The sequence below is a fragment of the Balaenoptera borealis genome (assembly GCF_965194805.1).
Source record: "Balaenoptera borealis genome assembly, chromosome: 18".
Taxonomy (NCBI): Eukaryota; Metazoa; Chordata; class Mammalia; order Artiodactyla; family Balaenopteridae; genus Balaenoptera; species Balaenoptera borealis.
Window position 1 is genome coordinate 6,973,526 of NC_138877.1, and position 21,567 is coordinate 6,995,092.

At 42.7% G+C, this 21,567-nt stretch overlaps 1 protein-coding gene across 2 annotated transcripts; it reads right to left on the reverse strand.

The window, feature by feature from the left end:
- Positions 1–4,219: 4,219 nt before the first annotated feature.
- On the reverse strand, positions 4,220–21,047 carry SLC46A3 (solute carrier family 46 member 3). 2 transcript variants are annotated; one of them, XM_082365099.1, is made up of 6 exons: positions 20,569–21,040; positions 19,875–20,088; positions 13,665–14,535; positions 12,116–12,199; positions 7,490–7,646; positions 4,220–5,489 (listed from the first exon to the last, which is right to left on the reverse strand). In XM_082365099.1, the coding sequence occupies exons 2-6, from the start codon at positions 20,061–20,063 to the stop codon at positions 5,405–5,407; spliced, it is 1,386 nt and encodes a 461-aa protein (XP_082221225.1). In that variant the 5' UTR covers positions 20,064–20,088; positions 20,569–21,040; the 3' UTR covers positions 4,220–5,404. The 2 variants fall into 2 exon arrangements, with proteins under 2 accessions (XP_082221225.1, XP_082221226.1); XM_082365100.1 differs by lacking the exon at positions 12,116–12,199 and having other exon boundaries at positions 20,569–21,047.
- Positions 21,048–21,567: the final 520 nt, after the last annotated feature.

Below are 21,567 nucleotides of genomic sequence, written 5' to 3' on the forward strand. Positions count from 1 at the left end.
TGTGACATTGCTAAGTTCATTTATTAATTCTAGTAGTTTTTTTTTTTAAATGAAGCTTTAGAATTTTCTATGTCATGTCATATGCAGATAAACAGCTTTACTTTGTCCTTCCCCATCTGTATGCCTTCTTGCCTTACAGCTAGGACTTCCAGTATAGTGTTGAATAGGAATTGTAAGATGGGCTATCCTTGCCTCATTCCCAATCTTAGGGGGAAAGTATCCAGTCTTTTTACTATTAAATATCGTGTTAGCTGTATGGATTTTTTTGTTTGTTTTTGTTTTGTAGATGCCCTTTATTAGCTTGATCCTAGGTTCTTGAGAATTTTTATCATGAATAGATGTTGAATTTTGTTAAATGTTTTTTCTGCATCTATTGATATGACCATGTGGTTTTTTCTCCTTAGTCTGTTAATATGATGCATTATTACATTAAGTGATTTTCAAATATTGAGTCAGCCTTGCAGTTTCTGGATACCCTCACTTCGTCAGGATGTAGTATCTTTCTTATATATTACCTGATTTGTTAATATTTTGTGGTGAATTTTTTGTTTATGTTCATAAGACATATTAGTGTGCAGTGTTGAAATAACTTTCTAGGCCCAAGATGGAGCTGCTCCTGCCTGGGTGCCACATCAGCAAACCAAAACTTAGGTAACTTTCGTGCCCATAAATTCTCCCCTTGACCAGAAAGGCAGTATATCCAGTCAGCCCATCCCCAAATGCCAAACCAGCTCTGGGCTTTATACAGTTGGTCCTTTGTATCCACAGATTCCACATCCTCAGATTCAACCAACCTCAGATCAAAAATACTTGAAAAAAAAATTCCAGAGAATTCCAAAAAGCAAAACTGGAATTTGCTTTTCCAGCAACTATTGTATTAGGTACCATAAGTAATCTAGAGATGATTTAAAGTGCACAGGAGGATGTGCATAGGTTATATGCAAGTACTGTGTCGTTTTATGTGAGGAACTTGAGCATCCATGGATTTGGGTATCCTCAGGGGGAGGGGGAGGGAAGGGTCCTGGAACTGATCCTGAGCGATGACTTTCTTGACCCGTGTTCTTTATCCTATAAAAGCTTCCTGCCTTCCACTCCGTTTTGCCGTTCTCCAAATGTAGATTGTCCCCTTCATGAAGGTTAAAGTTTGTATCACCTAACTTGTCTTTTTAAATTATTTCTTTTTTTTTAGGAGTAGTTTGCTTTTCTTGTAGTTTCTTTGTCTGGTTTTGTATCAGGATAATGCTGACCTCATAAAACAAGTTGGGAAATGTTCCTTGCTTCTATTTTATGGAAACACTTGTGTAGAATTGATCTGTTCCTTAAATGTTTGGCAGTGAAACCATCTGGGCTTTGTCCCATCTTGATCACATTCTAGCTGCATATCATTCCCAAGAAAGCTGTCTCTAAGTAATGATCTGTAGCCATGTAAGTCCAGAAACTTCTGTCAAGTGCAACTAGAATCAATTTGACTCAAGGGACTACCTCACGCTAATCAAATGAGACTGATTTTTCAAGCCTGAACTGAGCCAGGCGCTATAGCAAGGGTTTTGTATTTACACTATTTTATGTATTCTGTAACCTAGAATCCCAGTAATTACAATGAGGGACGTATCTCTCCAGTAACCAAAATATGTGTGTCCTCCATTGAGAGCAGGGGTTCAGCACACTACTGCCCTGGGCCAAATTCAGCTTGCTGCTTGTTTTGTTTATTGGAGCACAGCTATGCATGTTCGCTTATGCACAGTCTAGGATGCTTTGTGCTACGACAGCAGGTAAGTGAGTAGCCGTGACAGACTGTGTAGCCCACAAAGCCTAAAATATTTACTTTCTGGCTCTCTGGCCACTTACAGAAAAAGTTTGCCGACCCCTGATCTAGAGCAGTGATTCTCAATCCTGGCCACATACTGGAATCACCTGGAGAACATTTGAAAAACTACTGTTGTCCGCCTCCCACTCCCAGCAGTTCTGACTTGGTTGGCCTGGCCTGGGACCTGGGCATTGGCGGTGTTTAAAGCTCCCTGGCAGTTCTGCCCAGCAGCCAAGGCTGAGAACCACTGGCCTAAAGTAAGGCTTGGTATTTGTATTTTTTTAACTGCCCGCCCATGCTGATTGTCTGAATGTGCATTTAGGGATGAGAAGCACTTATCTAGGGCAGTAGTTTCCAGATCTGAATGTGTATCTCTCACCTGGGGAGATTTTTTTCATAGATTCTAAGACCCCACTCCAGGACTTCCCTGGTGATGCAGTGGTTAATAATCCGCCTGCCAGTGCAGAGGACATGGGTTCGAGCCCTGGTCCGGGAAGATCCCACATGCCGCGGAGCAAATAAGCCCGTGTGCCACAACTACTGAGCCTGCGCTCTAGAGCCTGTGAGCCACAACTACTGAGCCCGAGTGCCACAACTACTGAAGCCCGCACGCCTAGAGCCCATGCTCCGCAACAAGAGAAGCCACCACAATGAGAAGCCCACGCACTGCAACAAAGAGCAGCCCCCACTCCCCGAATCTAGAGAAAGCCAGTGCGCAGCAACAGAGACCCAACGCAGCCAAAAATAAGTAAATAAATAAGTTTGAAAATAAATAAATAAATAAAATTGCAAAAAAATTAAAAAAAAAAAAAAAAGACCCCACTCCAGACCAGCTGAATTAGAATCTCCAGAGAGTTTTAAAAAATTCCTCAGGTGGTCCTGATAGACAGACATTTCTTTAAGAAAGACTGAACTTAGGGCACCGTATTGTTATTAGCGAGATTTTTGGATACTTAGTGAGTAACCAGAGGATTATTCAGTGAGCATAGGGGTGGGGAAAAGGGGTTTCTTGAGTTGTGCGGTGAGGCTATGGAGGGTCCTGCTGAATGGTCCGGCCTCATAGAAACGGAAATACACCCTCCCGAGTGATGAAAATATTTATTTCTGTTGGATACGGTATATCTAACCACCCTTGTACAGTCCTAGATGAAAGGAACATGTTTTTCCTTTTGGTTCCTCTTTATATAGACGCCATAAAAACAAGTCATCCATTAATATTCTTTGTTCAGATAATTAGATAATTAGGTCACATTACAGGAGGTTAGATAATAGCTTCCCCTCCACCCCTGCCACCCCATGTCTTGGCTAAATACCCCCATCAGCTTGCATGCTTCTCTAGGCTCCCGGCATCCCATTTACTATCTCTTAGGACAGACTCTTTGGAGATGGCTAAACCCATCCATGCTGTGCTCTTACCCTGGGCTACCCCAGTCCAGTCCCCTGATACACTTACTGCATCGCAAATGGTCTTTGCTCGGCTGACAGATTATCTGTTAATCCTCCCACTGTATTAAACATTCCCATGTGTGTTCTCTTCAGTTCAGGTGGAATGTGTAAAATCAGGGAAGGTTGAGCTGGAAGGGACTTTGTTATAGACCTTATCTAACCTCAAAAAAGTCAATCTTACGGGCAGTTAGTTGGGTACTGGTAGTGCTAATGTGTTTGGGGGGGCACTTTATACTCTCCTTGATACAATTCTGAATATTGGATTTATAATCTGTCACACCCTTCTGTGAAGAACCTCAGCAGTGCCAAATCCATCTGTGTATAATACTGTTGCTTAGTGGTAGCTGAATAACCATGGTCAGGTGAAGCCTGAGACTTGCCTTCCTTGTCCATAAAATGGGAAAAAGGAAGGTCTACTTTGCAGGGTTATTAAGAGGATAAAATAACTTGACATAGCATTTTGTAAACCATAAAGTACTTTTTCTTTTGTTCTGGGAAGAGCATTGAACAGGAAGTAAAACAAAAATCAATCAATCAATCAATCTGAGAATAGCCCAGAAGACATTAGCTAAACCTAAAAGGAATGGTCTTGGAGAAAAGAATTTCTAGTATTTTAAATTATGAGTGCTATTTGCTGGTCAAGCAATCATTGATTACCTTACCGAAAAAAGCCGTAAACAATGCTATGAAACAGAAGACTCTACCTACTTTCAAGAGATTACAAAGGAGTTAATCAGCTAGGTGTACTTCAAGACATTTGTGTTATTATATATGGAAACTTAGAAAATGGGAGATATTGAAGGACCTGTGAAAATACCATAAACCATAAATGCATATGGGCTACATATTTTTCAATTTATTTGCAAGGCTGGCTTAATGACTATGGCATGGTATCAGTGGTTACTCTCATAATGCATTAAATATATAGCTTTAAATGATTTTTACAAGTGAAAACAGAACTCTGTGTTCATTTAGTTCAAATTTTATTGTGGATATAATGAGGAATCAAAGATTGTCCCTGTCCTCAAGGTGCTCATTGTCAAGTAGGGGAACAAACATTACAAGACAAGGGAAAATGCTTGGATGGCAGTACCCAGAGAGCTGTGGGAGCCCTGCAGGGACAGGGGTGGGGGGTGGAGGTGGGCGGGAGGTGAGGGTAGAAATGTCCGGAAGGGACACGGAGGAAGCGGAAGCTATGCCTTGGCTGAAACTTAAAAGCTTCAACGTAGGGAGGGAAGAAGGCCCAATGGAACCCTGTGTGCAGACAGGAGGCAGGAGAGGGTGCGGTGTTTTCAGGGACCATGGTGGTCCCAGGATGAGTATAAGGCAGTAAGAGATGGATACCCTTTGACAGAAAGAAGGAATGAATATTGACTCTATAAATACTAGTTACTTTACATCATGATTGCCTGTTTACTCAGTTTTTACATTTCTTTAGGAACTATTTGTAATCTTTTTTTCAGTCACCCCTGTGTTACTTACGGAAATATTATCATGCCTGTCACTGATGAGACATATTAGGAAAAGTGAAAACGTATTCATTAAAGTGCTTCCCTTTGAAGGATACTGCAGCTACTGAGAGCTTTGACTGTCACTAACACCTTGATGGGCTCTATAAAACAAAGCATTACCCAAGTAGAAGAAAATTATATTATGAATACTTGAAACTTCTATCATTTTCCTATAAGCGACTGACTCATAATTTTCAACAGTTATGCCTTCAAAATCTTTGAGAGGGGTCAAAAACTCATTTTGCAGATGAAGAAACTGAGGCAAACAAAGAGTTCTTCCTGGTCTTAATGTGAGAGACTGGAGTATATCAGGGAGATTGTTGCTTTGGATTGTATCAGAGTTCTTAGTCCCATTTTATACCGATAAGTTTCAGTTTCTTTTGTAAATCCCAAAGTGGGAGGTGTCTTGAGATTTGTTCTTTTACCTACTGGAAATATGTCACATGATCTTCATAAAGTGCTCGAAGTGCATGATGCTGTAAGAAGCTAGAGCAGCAACTATTTCTCTGACTGTTTAGTTTAGAAGAAAGGACTTGCAGCATTGATTATTCATGAAGTACTGATTGTGGAGCTAGTTACATCCTTCAGAAGTCAAGAGTATATGATATGAGCATTTGGATTTTTTTTTAATCACAATTAATCATCTGTCTGAAGTGTCTTCGCTGGATTCTTCTTGTATAAGAAGGACATAGCTTCCTGCATTCCTGCTGATGCACTTGACAGCACTGCCAAAGCAAATAAGACATCGATTAAGGCAATACATAAATAATCTGTATTCCATCTTTTCCCTGGTTACATGGCTTTTAATAAATTATACAAAGAAGGAGGATACTGGTATTTTGAATGTAACAGGCTTGTTATGCATAGCTTTCTGAAAATAAAAAAATCTACACGAGTTCTTCCCTTTCCAGATCCCTAAAATGTCCATCTGTCCCACTGTCTTCTCTGCACAGTCCACATAAAATAGTTGTAACTAAAGCTATTACTGAAGTTCATGTTTAATACCTATAACTGAAGCTAGGATAGACGACATCAGGAAATAATGAAAACAGCATGTAATTTTAATTTTAAAAATATTGAACAGATTTAAAAAAAAAATCTCAGAAGACCAACTACATTTACACTAGATGCATTATTAAAAGAATAATGACCTTTAATCTCGCTGCACTGATTTTTCCAGTTATAAAAGTTATATGTGTTCATAACAGAATATTTATAAATATATGAAGAATAAAATTAAAATGACCCATTATTCCATTTCCCATGTAATGCAGTTCTTATTAAAGTCATTTTTCTTGATACGGATGCACCATCATTTACTTAACCATTTCCTGTTGGCCATTTTGGTCATTAAAATATTTTTTGCCATAATGAACTTCTTTATATATAAATTTTTGACATTTCTGATCATTTCCTCAGGATAGAATTCTAAATGGGATCACTGGTTCAAATACCATGAATTTTTTGGGGAAACTTTTGATACATGTTCATGAATTGCTTTCCAAAAATGATAATGCCGAATAACACTACTCCCAGCAAAGTATAAGGTTGATGGTCTCATCATGTGCTGACTAGCAAAGCATGGAGTTTTAATTTTGCCAATTCAATAGGTGATAGTCTTCTTTTAAAAAGATACCTAGTAAAAATAGCTTTTCATCACAGTTACAGAGGAACTGTAAATACTATTGTAGTCCATCTAACACAGATCTAGGTATCAGCAACCCACTGAGACAGTATGTACCGAGGTCCTGAATAAGACGCAGGCCAGCCCTTTAAGGAGTTCACAGCCATGGCAGAGTTTAAAGCCTGTGTGGATAGACTCTGTTCTCCCTCCCTCGCAGCCACAGCCCACAGTGCTTAGGGGAAGGCAGATTCCAGACCCTGTGCCCCACCTTCTACCCATCCCCATCACCCTGCTCTGGGGCAGCCGTGTGAAATGGGCAAGCCCAGCAGAGGCAGGTTAATGAGCTCTTAGCTCAATGCTTGGGCCCCAGAGAATGTGTCAAATATATTTGCTTGTGCGTTTTCACAACCACTTATCTAGTTGGCTTACACTTTTTGTCCATTGAAAGGGAGAGGGAGAATACATATTTCTTGTAAGTTTATGCCTCTGGTCTTTTTATTCTATGTCCTATTCACAAATAGAATTTTGTAGTTTGTATTTAGTTGGATATTTACATTTGAAAAGGAAATCATCAGATAAGCCAACTCTCTGTAAAGGAAAGAGAATTCTTAATATCCAGTGTATGCTATCTGCTCTTGTCATTTACCCAAGAATCTGTATTAAAGTATATCTTCTTAGAGTAATCTTTGACCTTCAGGGGATATTATACTGTAGGAAATCATTGTTTGTATATGTATGTATATACATATTCATAGAATATATGTGTATTGAATATACATATGAATATGTATGTACTGAATATACATATATATTCTTAGGCACTAAATTCATCAGTTGTTCATAGTTAAAGATAAGAGGGTAACTTCTCAGAGTCTCTGTCTAACCCAGTGTTTCTTTCTCCTAGTCCTGGTTGGCCACGCCACTGTCTCTTTCTTTCTAAGTCTCCAAAATTATTGACAGATGTCTTCATGTCTAAAAGTTCTTGAGAAAAGTACATTCCGAGGCAAAACTTCAACAGATCTATGTAATTGTACTGGTGAGGTCAGGGAATTCACTCAATCCATCTATCCTTTGATAAAAGGATAAAAAGTAATGACATACCATAGACTGATGGCTGGAATTAGTAATAAAACAGCGGAGAGCAGAAAGACGAAGCCTTTGTACCAAGCAACGGTGGCTGAATAAATTCCGTTGAAAGTAGAAACTGCAGTGATTCCGCCAAGTGTTTCTAAGAAAGCGAGACAAGCGAACATGGTGCCTGTTTGGGGTCAGGGTGTGGAGGGAGAGAGAGAAAAGGCTGAGTTACAAAACAACAAACAAAAATAATGCAGAAAACGGCTACTCAGTGAAAAGTGCAAGCTTGGGGGCACTGCTTGGTGAAGGAAAGCTACTCCCTCAAAATCCCTGAGAAGGCAGTCACCCGTTTTGTGGGTGAAGAAACTGAGCTCAGGAGTTCTCCCTGGACCTGATGTGAGAGGCGCTGGAATCAGTCCTCCCAGGGTCCTTGCGGCAAAGCTAAAAGGCACTGCAAGCTGAGGCGTGTGCAATCTGCCACGTCTCCCGTCCCTGCTACAGCCTAAGACACAGCCCCACCTGCCCCTGAGGTCCACGGTGCCACCTCCCACTCTCAGTCCCTGCTGCTAATCTGGGACACACCTGGAGGGGCAGGATGGCTCCCAGCGAGCAACGTCCCACCCACCGGCCCTCGGAAAGGTCAGATCTGGCAAGAGTGACGGGCAAGGTGGGAGAGATAATCTTCTTACCATACATTCTGCAATTTGAATTTGATCTCTTCCTCCAGAGTAACAAAAAGTTCAGTCACACAAGATTCCTGTGTGACTCATCAAGTAACTACATAACTGCCCGGTGCTCTAGTGAAGGTTATGCCACAGTCTGACACTGAGTGATTCTTTACAACGTATTTTTCTGTCTTACCTGCTTACAACTGGCTCCCCTCTGAGGGGACTCTGCTGTCCTTCCCGCTTGCCACAGGCCAAGTGTGGGAAAGGGCAGGCCCTGGAGCATTGCTCAAGAAGCCTGAAATGGCTGCATGGTCGGCCCAAGCTCACAATCAGAGAAATGGTCATTTTTCTACCAGTTTTGAGTTCAGTCTGGAATCCAGGACCATACTGACTGAAGAGTGAAACTTCCGAAAGACAGCTGGTCATCTTGATGTGCTTTTTTTCCTCTTTGTCAAATTCTGCATCACTACAAATGTGGCTGTCTCAGCTCTCTGTGGCTTCCGTGGCATAAGTTCCTATGTAGTTTCTGCAGACTCTTCTTAAGCCATTGCTTGTTCCCTACTTCGCCGAGTTTACTTTTCCATGATAAATTGTAATATATTTTTCTTACAGACAGTGCAAATCCTATAAATAATTATGTTTGATTGGACTGATAGGAAGGAAAAGGGCAAGCTTGAGGATCACCTTTCATAGCTAGGTTATAGTTTACATGTCTAGACTCTAACTTTCCCCATGGTCTTGGTCTTTTAGACTGTGTATTGATTTTTATCTATTTAAACTTTCACTCTATTATACATATTCTCATACATTGCTTCAAAGTCTTCATTGAACAACAGGACACATGTTCATAAAACAAACATGTCTCTGCAGAATGCTGGGTTATCAGAGATGTGTCTTCTTTTGACCAAAATGAAAGTTCTGTCAATGTCAAGGGCACATCTGCTTTTTTCACTGCTGTGTCCCCAGAGCGTAGCTGTGCTGGCACCTGGTAGACATTTAATATAGATTTGTCAAATGAATGAATAAAAGCTTCATTCAAGGGCAATTACCAGTCATCAAGTAGCATATGCACTTACTGCCTCTATGATTTATGACAATACAGGAAGTTAGTTTAATTGGAAAGAAGTTCTCCTAGTTATGTATCTACGTTATTGTTTCATTTTATTTCTGATCCCTTGCTACAGCCAGGATGGTATACAGTGGTATGGTGCTAATCCTATCATGCAGCCGCTTGAGTTCTTTCTTGTTGGGAACTCGGTCAGGCCGTGCTGTGTTCTGACACAAACGACCATCTCATTAAGTAGCTCTAGCTTGTTGCTGAACTTCCCTGAGCAGCACAACTTATCATTACTTCATTTCTTTTTATTGTGAAATTATATTCCGTTGGACAGACACACCTCATTTTGTTTACTCATCAGTTCATGGACATTTGTGTTGTTTTTGCTTCTTGACTATTACAGATAATGCTGCTGTGAACATGTGTGTACAAGATTATGTGTGGACATATGTTTTCATTTCTCTTCGGTATATACCTAGGAATGGAATTGCTGAGTCATAAGGTACCTCTGTTTAACTTTATGAGGAAGTACCAAACTGTTTTGTAAAATGGCTGCATCATTTTACATTCCCACCAGCAGTGTATGAGGGTTCCAATTTCTCCACATCCTCATTAACACTTCTCATGGTCTGTCTTTTTCATCTTGGCCATCCTAGTGAATCTCATTGTGGTTTTCATTTGCATTTCCCTGATGGCTAATGATGTTGAGCATTTTTTCATGTGTCTGTTGGCCATTTGTACATCTTCTTTGGGGAGATGTCAATTCAAATCCTTTGCCCATTTTTTAATTGGGTTGTCTTTTTATTGCTGAGTTTTAATAGTTTTTATATATTTTGGATACAAGTTCTTTATCAGATGTATGATTTGCAAATATAGTCTCCCATTCAGTGGGCTGTCTTTTCACTTTTTTTTTTTTAAATAAATTTATTTATTTATTCATTTTTGGCTGTGTTGGGTCTTCGTTTCTGTGCAAGGGCTTTCTCCAGTTGTGGTGAGCGGGGGCCACTCTTCATCGCGGTGCGCGGCCCTCTTACTGTCGCGGCCTCTCCTGTTGCGGAGCACAGGCTCCAGACGCGCAGGCTCAGTAGCTGTGGCTCACGGGCCTAGCCACTCCGCGGCATGTGGGATCCTCCCGGACCAGGGCACGAACCCGTGTCCCCTGCATTGGCAGGCGGATTCCTAACCACTGCGCCACCAGGGAAGCCCCTTCACTTTCTTGATGGTGTCCTTTGAAGCATAAAAGTTTTTAATTTTGATTAAGTCTAATTTATCTATTTTTTTCTTTTTTTGTTGTGCTTTTGGTGTCATATCTAAGAAACCACTGCATAATTCAAGGAAGCAGGTAGGTTTTTACATACTGCAGTTTTTATATTCCTAAGTGGTTTTCCAATTAATCCTCATCACACAATCTATAAACAGCTGTGTGAATATATAGCTACATCTTATGAGTGGAAAAGAATCCAGAAATGTATTTTCAACCTTATTGAATTATGCAGTCTTCTCCAGTGTTGACTAAAGTGCCATAAGTACAATAGCATAATTATGAATTATTCATAAACAATTGATATGAACATTTGCACCAGGCTAAGACATGGAACAAAAGAAAGCTCCAAGGTCTCATAATATTCGTATGATAAAGGAAAAGGAGATCAACCACATATGCCTAGTATCTAACAAGTACCCAGTTCTAACTAGAGATTTAATTTTTGTTTTCCTTCTGTACTGGTTTTTCTCTGCCCTCCCCTTCAGCTGTTTGATCTTCTGTGCCCTGCTCTGTGCTTGGGAGGCTGACCCCACAGGTATTATGACTTGGACTTCCTTGGACTTGGTCAGTGGGGTCCAGGAGGAGAAGGCTGTGCAGTTTCTTCTCTGCTCCCTCCCTCCTTGGGCCATCCTCTCCTCTGTGCTGCCCTTCCCTGAAGTCTCTTGATTGAATCAGCTGAGTGGGATGCTGTTTTTTCTAGGACTCTGACTCAGGCCCAGCTCTAACATTTGTGGGATCCAGCGTAAGAATACAATTAGAGGCCTACAAGTTCTAAGTATTTAAAAGTTATAATTCTGGGAGTTCCCTGGTGGCCTAGTGGTTAGGATTCTGGGCCTTCACTGATGTGGCCTGGGTTCAATCCCTGGTTGGGGAACTGAGATCTTGTAAGACGTGTGGCGCAGCCAAAAAAAAAAAAAAGTTATAATTCTGACTAACAGACTGTTAACTAAGGTATGTTCTGTCTCCCTACTCTGAGAAAATACCTTCCTAATGATTGGAGGTCAGACACAAACTTAGAATTCTGACGTTTTAGAGTTCCATGTGGAACATGACAGCCCTGGGAGAGCTGGCCCTCACCCCCCAGCCCCCAGCCTGCAGGCTGCAGCCACACACATTATATTCTACCTCTTGTTCTGCTCAGAAAGGGTCACTGACACGTGGGTGTAGACATCCCGCCCTGCAATTCCAAGGTTGGGCCAGACCCTCCTGTAAAGAGTCACCCTTTGGATACCCCTTTGGTGTATAGGAGAGCACACTGGGGTCACAGTCTACCCTCAGGGGAATGGGTCTGAGGAAGAAGATCATCAAGGCATTCACTGGATATGAGCTGTTCAGCTGGGAGTTATGGGGACCCACGTACCCAGAGTGTAGCCTAGAAGGGGGGAGTGTTGTGGGCTCCCAGGGGGCATATCGCCTGGCCCTGAGGTCTCCTCTCCCCTTGGGGTGGGGCAGCTCCAGAGAAAGCCCTCTAAAGCACCAGGCCCCGGGCAGGGGCTCCCTTGCTTGAATATAAGCTCTTCCTAACACAGACCTTACCAATTCAAAAGGAGTTCTGTGCAGAAAAAGGGTTGTAGAATATCCTGAAGAATCAAAACTGATTGTACACAGATATGAGTTGGTACAGATCATAGATTCATTCTATTCCTTAAGCAAATTAAACTCACCTTGTTCAGTAGAACGAACCACTTTTGATATCATGGACCGTAGAACAGAGAGTGGCACAACAGTGAAAAGGAATGGCAGCCTGACTGTGAGAGGAATAGTCGGAAATTACTGGCTGAATCAGAAAACCAAGGGTCCGTTTTAAAGCTGGAACACTTAATCTCTAAATACTTCATTTTCTATAAGCATCTTAACTCTGCATCTAACGGCTGAATTAATTAATGGTAGAATTCTGTTGAATGAATTAAGATAGACTATAGACAGGTCAGTTTAAGATTACTCTCAAGTTTAAGTTTACTCTTAAATTCTTATTCTAGTGCAGAGAACAAGAGTTCATGGAAGTTACAGGTCCAGATCTACATAATCTGCCACTTGAAATTGATCTGTTTCCCTAGTTTCTAGAGTAACGTCATGTTTAGCAGGTTGCGACTGTTAATAAATTTTTTGTTTTCTGTTTTTGCTCTTTCAGACTTGGCATTCTCATCGTTAAAATTCTTTTATTATATTGATCTACTTATTGGTAAATTGGTTCCTTATCTTCTTGCTTGTTCATCTTTGTGGCTGAATAATTTCACGAACACAAATTGCCTCTGCTCTTAAATTATGACCCTTAATAGTAGCATTTTTAGTTATATGACAAAATGGTAAGATATTACATTTGCAGACCGCTTTAAAGTTTTCAACATGTTTTCACATATATTAACTTACTTGGCGTTGGCAACTCCAAGGGAAACATGGAGGGAGAACTGGCATTTACTGAACCCTCGGCATTGCGCTAAGTGATTTACAGTTATCTCTTCTAATATTCGTTATAACCCTCTGAATTAGGTACCGCTATGCCCATTTTATAGATGAAAAAACAAGGGCTCAGAGTAGTTCAGTAACTTGCCCAAGGTCACCTAGTGCTGTAGATGGAAATTAAGCCCAATTCTGTTTGGTCACCCTGCTTCCCTGCAAGGTAGCAAGAGGTTAACACTGCCTTTGTAGAAAAAGACTAAATTGGATCTTTCTTGAGGTCCCACTTTAACAGATCCTTTAACCCTTTCAAACACAGTATCTCACTCAAGCCCTAGTTAAGGAAGCAGTCCTATTTGCCAGAAAGTGATTCATCAAAAGCCAATTCATGAAATGACCAATTTGCTGAAAGATCAATTGGCAAAATCTTCTTGAATATATTCAATGAATTTCTTTAATGTATCTTTCGAGTATACTTTACACAGTTGTCTTAAAATTGTAGCCTTCTTAGCATTATTTTAAGAAATATTCAAGTTGGTGAATGCTATTTTGAAGGACTGATTCATAAGAAGAATGTTCCTCAAAACAATTTTTTGGCAAATATGCAAATTTGGAAAATTGTGGTTATTCAACTTTTTTTTTTTCTTTAAAGTCAGTTGGCTTTCAGCTTCTGGCAAACTAGCTTTAAACAAATAACCTTTACTTGAACTAAAATGCATTAAATAGAGAATTTTATATTAAAGTTTCTCACCCAAGAGACTAAATTCGTTTTATGTAAACATCAATACACAGTTCTGGGCTCCACTTGTCACTTACCTAAAAACATCATCAATGTTGTTCTGGCAAAAGCAGTCATAGCCATTCCCACCATGGTGGTAAAGATTCCAATGAAGGCCATGTGAATATCGTCCATACAGTAAGAAAAAAGCCATATTCCTAGGAAACTGCTGAAAAAAGAGACACTACCCAAAGCTGATCCATAACCTATTAAAACTTCATCCCAGCAGAGCGGTGAATCCAATTCATAAAGGATAAAAATGGGGGAAATGCCAATTGTCACGAAAAAATAAGTGATCATTGTAAAAAGCAACAAGCAGAGCAAAGATCGTTGCTCACCAGAATTATTTTTAAAAAGCATGTAAGTTCGGTAAAATAAGTTTTTAAAGCCTTCAGTCCATGATACAGAAACATTCTGAGATGAAGGCTCTTTCACTGAATCCTCAAGAAAGAATAAAATATAAATCAAGTTAACAGTAAGAGCCGTAGTAGCAATTGAAAACGACCACACAAAACCTAGTTCTCTAATAAAATAGCCAGAAGACAATCCTGTTAATCCAGTGACAATTCCAAGCAGGAAGTCAATTATAGCTATTCGAATTGTTCTTTGTTTCTTTTCTTTACATTGATCAACTATGTAGGCAAAAGAGGCTCCCAGAAGTGTGGTGTAATTGCCACAAAGTGCACCCAAAAAGGTAGATGCAATCAAAAGCTGGATTGGAAAGGCAAAATAGGAAAGCAAACAGAGCCAAGCACTGTTTGCAAGAGCACCAAAAGAAGACAAGATCAAAGGGAATTTTCGTCCTCCGTGGTCACTATGAGACAGAAGCATGAATGTAGACACGAGACCAGGAATTAACCCACTTATGTCCATCTGCAGATTAAAAAGAGACACTTTTTTCTGAACTTCCTGCAAAGAAATAAAAAGAAGACAAAGTGTTTACAGAGGCTTATACAATATGCCTAAAAATACCCTGGTACATACTTTTTCTTGATACTGCCAGTAGGTCAGGGATGGGGAATCTCTAGTGCATGGGTTTGATATAGCTTAACTCTTCATCCAGTTCACAAAGCAAATATCAAGAGGTGATACAATCATCAATGCTCAGTCACAATATTCAAGTACCACAGTGGAGACATTAATCCATAAAAATAAAAGTGTGTGTATTGGTGTATGTCTGACTTCTATAGAGGATCCACAGAACCCAAGGCCTCGGGGACTGGTCATGTAATGACTTCTCTTTCTTCCGTGAACAGTTAGCACTAAGAGATCATGACCACTGTTCTAAAGGAAGAATGGTACCCTTTCCCATGATACACCTTTCCTTCTACTCTAAAGGGGAATGAATATCACATGTAAACATCGTATCTGATAGACCTTTATTTAGAGCTCAGTTGTCCTTTTTACGTGTCTCCACAAATACTCCTTTATTTACTAAAAATTAAGATAAAACTCAAAGAGGAGCTTTGTATTGACTAAAGATGGTAGCATGCCATGAACTAAGGAGTGAGCTAAACTGAACTTGCCTGAGGACCAAAACAACTACGTACACGTGGATTGGCAGATGTAACAATCGTTACACTAGGTATTTGATGGGAAGAACTTGGGGTGATTTAAAAGCATTTTCTTTTCGCCACTTCTCTGTATTTTCCAGACTTTATATTAAAGGATATGTGCCGTTTTTATAACGGGGATTACTAAACTCATTTTAAAAAAGATTTATTCATGTAATATTTAGAAAGCACCCTAAAAACCACAAAAAATCACAAAAATACGATGAACCACAAAACTATCAGATACTGAATTAATGGTTTTTTAAAATAGTGAGCCTATTTTTATTTTTATATATTTATATAATTCAGGCCATTCCATGTTGCCAGGAAATGTTCTGGTCACTCAGACCCAAAACTTCAGTCATCTTTGCTTCTAGCCTTTCCCTTCGTCCATGCCCCCCCAACACAATCTATCCTGTTCCCCTAAAGTTTCTCACTTTACCTTCTTGATGGCCCCATAGTTGCCACTTGAATGACAACTCCCCCTGGTTTTCACCTGGACCACCCTGGCATCTCACTGGTCTCTTCATTCAATTCAGAATATAATGTCAGCCTTACCACTTTGCAGATCACAGACACTACTGCTGGGCACATGTTGCATAGCACCACAGCACACTATCGGCATGTCTCTCACCTGCTGGGAAAGTCCACACTCCTTAGCCTGGTACTTAAGGCCCCCGAGACGTGGCCTGATCTCATCTTCAGCGTTATCCCCACTCACCCCGCAAATACGGTCTGTGTTCCAGGCACAGTCCATAGTCAGCTCCCACTTAGACTTCCCTGAAATTCCCAAACAGGGGTCGTCACTCCTTTTCCGGAACCTTCTCATAGAACAGTTATCATTCCGCAGCTGTACTTTTTTGTGTATTGATTACGAGCTTGAGCTCTGGAGTCAGAGGAATCTGGATTCAATACGGTCAGTTCTGTACACCACAGTTAGAGTGGTCTTTAACAGCACACATCAGCTCGTGTCACTCCTCTGTCAAACCCCCAGTGGCTTTCCTTACACTGGGATAAATGCAAACTCCTTGCCACGGCGGGGGGCGACCCCACGTCACGTCGCCTCTGATTCATCTCCCCTTCCTCACTCCTCTCGGCCGACAAGCCGTTCCACAAACCTCCGTGCTACTTGCTGTTCCCTCTGCCTGATCGTCGCACAGCTCACTTCCTCAGTTCAAAGCCACTTCCTCAGAAGGGCCTTCCCTGACCATCACTCAATCCAAAGCAACCCCACTAATCCCCACCCAACGCTCCAGCCCCTTATCCTTGTTGTTTTTTTCCTTAGAGACTCACCGGCTCCTTGACAGGAAATTATATTTTATTCGATCTGTGCATTGTGTGACTTCCCTACTACAACCTAAGCTCCCGGGTGGGGTGAAACCTTGTCCTCTTCACCATAGTATCACCAGCTCCAAGAACAGTGCTTCCAGGGAGGGTAGGTACTCAATAGACAGATTGATTAAATGAACAAACCATCAAGTAAGATAGGCCTCTGTAACTTGCGTGCTATGTGTGATCCTGACCAAATTACTTATCTCTGTAGCTTCTTCATCTGACCAGAGGGAATGTCAACAGTCCCAATCTTGCAGGCTGTCAGGAGACTTAAAATTAAAGTCAATATAAGGTGCTCCACACAGGGCCCTCGTACAGTCAGTGCTGTTTCATTTTTACTAGGTTAGATCTTTTGAGCACATCTTTGTATCTCCTACAGATATAGAAGCCATCAAGTAAATATTTATTGAATAAACAAATAAATGAAACAGTTATCGTTTAATCAACTCCTCAGCAAGATGTTCCAGTTTTGGGTTCCTCCTCCCATTTCCACGCCTCCGCCTAAGTCCTGTCCTCTCCTTTTTTCCTACTGTCATCCCAGCCCAGTCTGTTACACACACTACTTGCCTCATCTGCAACCCATGTTGTCAAATTCAGATCTTAACAAACTCAAAGCATATTTCAACCATAAATCAATGTTGAGACAGACGAAATTGTGTTTGAACATTATAAACGCTGGAGAATTATAATTATGTGTTATGTGTTATATATAAGGGTAGATGGGAGAAATCAGAGTAAAAAAAAAAAAAGCTATTTCCTATACAAGATTGAACAGAATGACAAGGTGCTGAGACGGGGATAAACTAAGGGAAGTGCGATCAATTTTAAGGAAGTCACAATTTCACAGGCTAAAATGCATATATTAATTCCAGTTGAGCAGAAGGTATTCCTTGTCTGCTGGTGACCAGGGATTGTGTTATTAAAAGGTTTATAAATAAATTCCTGAGCAAGAACAACTTCATGATCTGTTGGGTAACCCGAAGTTGTCCCCTCCAGCGGCAGAGTCCCTATCTTGAAAGCCGCCTGAAGAGAATAGGCCACAATGGCCGGTGTAACACTTCAAAACCAATCATTTACAAGGGAAGGAGAGGGCGGTAAGAGGCTTAAAAATTCCTTCCTCCACAAAAGTCAGTAGACATCCCAGAATTCCCTACTCTCTGCCCTTCGCCAAGAGTTTCCTTCCACAGCCTTGCCACTTTGTTAAGAGGCCTTTTAGAGATTAATCGCATCGCCCAAGAGAAGTATGTAGCTGTACTTATAGTTACAGGGCTCAGAAAACTTGAAGATTTGAGAGATAGGTTAGATCAATATCCATATGAATATGTATGTTATATATACCTTAACCCCAGATGGATTGAAAAATATGACTTTCATCCAAATAGACTTTCAAAATGTTAAATATAAGCGAAATAGCTCCGATTATTCTTATATTTGTACCTTGAAATTCATAATACTATCTTGCATACCAATACGTATGTAAATGTGTATTTGTTATGTGGGAAGGATAAATAAAAATGGTATAACAGAGGTTCAACACATTGTATTCTTACACACAATTGATCTTTTGGGAGAGTGGCAAGAAAAACCTGAGCTGAAAAAGAAAATCATTTATTTATTTTATCAGGGGCTGACCCTGTGCTATGACATCTCTTATTTTTAGGGTTACAAGAACAGTCCACAGATCTCTAAATGGAAGCTCACAGAACAGGGAACATTTGTTCTTGGATTTAAAGGGGGCAGAATATTCTCTGAGAAGCTGAGCAGGGACAGGATCCAGGGAAGGGGCCAGAAGGAAGTGTTCCTCTGTCCTAAGGAGCAAGCGGTGAGTGGGTCACGCCCTGTCCCAGTTGTGGGTGGGATGGTTTCTAGTTCTCCAATCTGAGAAAAAGCACCTGTAGCTCTAGCGCGCCGACTGTAAGGCTAGGGATCTAGGGCAGTGTGTTCTCTTGAACATTAATCCAATGAAACAGCAGTCAATCCATTAAAAAGTTTGGCAAAAATCTTCAAGATGAGACCCCTGCTCTGGGCAGTGGGGGGCTTTCAGCAGCTGGGTTAGGCAGGGAGCGGGACCAATACTCACCACCTGCACAGCTACAGAGGTCACCAAAGCAGCTGGACCAAGGCCCGTCTCCCGTCACTCTAGAGGGTGAGGACAGCCGACCTTTCCAGACACTCAAGTCCTCTCCTCTGTCCCTCCCACTGCTCCCAGGGGGCTGGTGAAGGAACTCACAGAATCAAATGCAGAAACTGAGGAACCTCTGGAACCTTCTTACTCCCTGGAGATTATATACATGTAACAGGAAACATTCTTAAAGGGAGACAAAACCAAGAGGAGAGCCCCTTGTCGGCCCTTCTGTTTTTATGACCTCACTCTAGGCCAGAACCTTGATATCTGCGTGGCTGTTCAGAAATAATCTGTTCTTTTCTCCGTGGGTGCAGGCGACTCAGAGTCCCTTCGACTCTTTTCATCTTCTGACTGGGGAAGCAGCACCACTCTTTTGCCATCACAAAATATTCCCATGGGGAAGAGTTCAAAGTTTACAAGTGTGGTTGTTTTTCAGGCATTGGGGGCGGGGGCGGGGGGGAATTTTCCCAATCTGGATGTTGTCTCTCCTTTGCACTTGGACACTGGTAGACTGTTAAAGACCGCCTAAGGGAATGGAGACCGGCGACGTACCTCCTGGGGGAGGAGGCTGGACGTGGGGAAGGAAAGGCTCTGGAGTATCTGGCTGAACATTTTCAGTGTCCTCAGAGCGCAAGTGGGTGCTCTCCACCCCCATGTCCTCACACACATGCTCCTCAGCACTGGGGGGTCACACTGACTTGAGAACACCAAGTGATGGGTGACAAGTGCCACCCTCACCCCATGACAGACCCTGGCGCCGCGCCCACAGTCTTCAGGGATGGGCCGCTTTCTGGGGTCACTGAAAACGGGGTCATGCCCGTGAAGCGGAAGCGGGTAGGGAGGAAGCAGGCAAGGGAAAGGCAGGACCCACGCTTCACCCCACCCCTGGCCACCAAGTACCATTCCAGCCTGCCCCGTCCCAACTTTCAGGCTTTCCGTGGGGAAGAAGAAAGGAGACAGCCACGGAGGAGATGAGACTGCCCTGACATTTTCTGAGAGAAAGGAGAAGAGTCAGTGTCACAGAAGAAGAAGGGGGTTTTAAGTAGAAGAGGCAGATTAAAGGTGTCAGGAAGCTTCAAACAGAATGAGAGCTGAATAAGGGCTTTTGGTTTGGGACTTAGGGGTTTTAGGGTGACCCTTAAGAGATCAATGTATGAGGAGTGCAGTATCCTCTTTCCTTTAAAATCCTGTTGCACATTCCCTCTTTAATACATGTTAGGAATACTTTAATTTCTTACCTCCTGGAATGCGAAAATTGGGCTGCTTTTGTTTTTTGCACACTCAGAAACATTGCTATCGGGTGCAATGCTGTAGTTGCCTGTTTCCTCCCATATTCTCCTGTACACATATTGTGTTGTCAGTGGAGCAGTCAAAGTCATAGCAAATACACTAAGGCAAATGGCAGGTTCCACAAATGGAATCTTCATCTTGCTTGAGTAGGTAGCTGAAATTCTATTAAGGAAAGGAGAGAGATAATCAGTAGCACTCTTATCTGAGAGGCTAGATTTTCAATGATGGGGAAGTTAGAGGAATTTTGTGGAGTAAACAAGCAAACTAGGGAACAGAAAGCAGTAAGCACTTCCTAAGAAGATAACTTTCACTTAGGAACAGAGTACGCAGTAAACCTGAGACTGTCGCACTTACCATTTTTAAGAGCTGGACCTTTAAGGACTCAACCCGCCCTTGAGATGATTCTTTAAGATAGTCTTAATAAGCTGTCTACCACTTTGGCTATCCAGTGGTCACACTACAACTCCCACACTGAATACTGCCAGCTCGTTTTCATAAGGGAAACAGTGAGGTTGCTCTGGGGACACGACAATTACGTAATTGTTTATTATTGATTTTGCTGCTTGTGAACAGCGGACAGGAAGGGGGCCTTTAAAAAGCAGCTTCCAATCGTAAGGCTTTGTGTATGTTGTTTTAACTCACCCCACGGTCACAGTCTTCCTGCCGAGCTAGGCGCGGGTCTGACCGTTGGCGGGGCCGGAGTCTCGGGGGCTGTCTCCTTTCAGGGGCTGCCCTGCGCCCGTGGTGCCTCCTGGGCAGGCAGCGCGCACGGAGGCTGGGTCTGCGCCGCCGCGCTGGGATGGGAAGGGGAACTGCCGCTGAATTCGACCAGATGCACAGGTCGGGAGACCGCAAGCCCTGATTTTAAAGCAAAACAAGAAAGCGCACTTCCGCGTCCAGAGTGGCAACGGTGACAGTTCACCGCGCAGTCCTCGCTCGGCTCCTGCGTGGCCCTGCGGGCTCCGCCCGGCGAGCTCCCGCGGGGCCCGCGCGCCGGGCAGCTGCTCCCTGAGCCGTCGGCGGGCTGTCGCTGGGTCCGCGGCCCGGCCTGCGCTCGCGGTGACTCAGCCCCGCCAGCCGAGCATCGCCTCCGGCCCAGGAGACGGGCCTCGGGGGTGCTGGTCCCCCGCCGCCTGGGCGGTCGCTGTCCTGCTTTCCTGCGACTGGGTCCCTTGGCCGGCACCCCCGCGGGGATTGGTCCGCTCCGACGTCGCTCCCGAGCGCCCGCCCCCGGAGGCCCCTGTGGGGCCACCGCAGCTGGCAGCCCCGGGCTCGTGCAAGGACTCTGCGGTTAGAGAGCTTTTCTGGGTCCGAATATCGCCTTTCACGGAAGCACACAGGAGATTTGTTGCAGAAGTAACATTTTGGGATGCAGGCTCCTGTAGCATCCGTGCGGGCCAGGCAAGTGCTCTGAGAAACGCAGAAGAGGGGGACCGGGTAGGGGCGCCCGTGGAGGGTGCGGGAGAGAGAGTGCTCCTGGCAGAGTTAGCCGGGGTCTGGAATGTGGTCGCTGGCTCTTCTTGGTGATGCAACCTTGGGCTAATTATTTCATCTCTATGAACGTCCATTTCTTTATCTGTCAGGTGGGCATTAACAGCCTTACCGGCTCGTTGCGATGAAACCCTCGAGGTGTGCATACAG

Coding starts and splice junctions, on each gene's coding strand:
- SLC46A3 (XM_082365099.1), bottom strand. CDS start 20,063: ATGAAGATTCCATTTGTGGAACCTGCCATTTGCCTTAGTGTATTTGCT. Junction 12,200..13,664: donor AACATTGATGATGTTTTTAG/GTAAGTGACAAG, acceptor TTCCTCTCACAG/TCAGGCTGCCATTCCTTTTC. Junction 7,647..12,115: donor GGTTCGTTCTACTGAACAAG/GTGAGTTTAATT, acceptor GACCCCAAACAG/GCACCATGTTCGCTTGTCTC.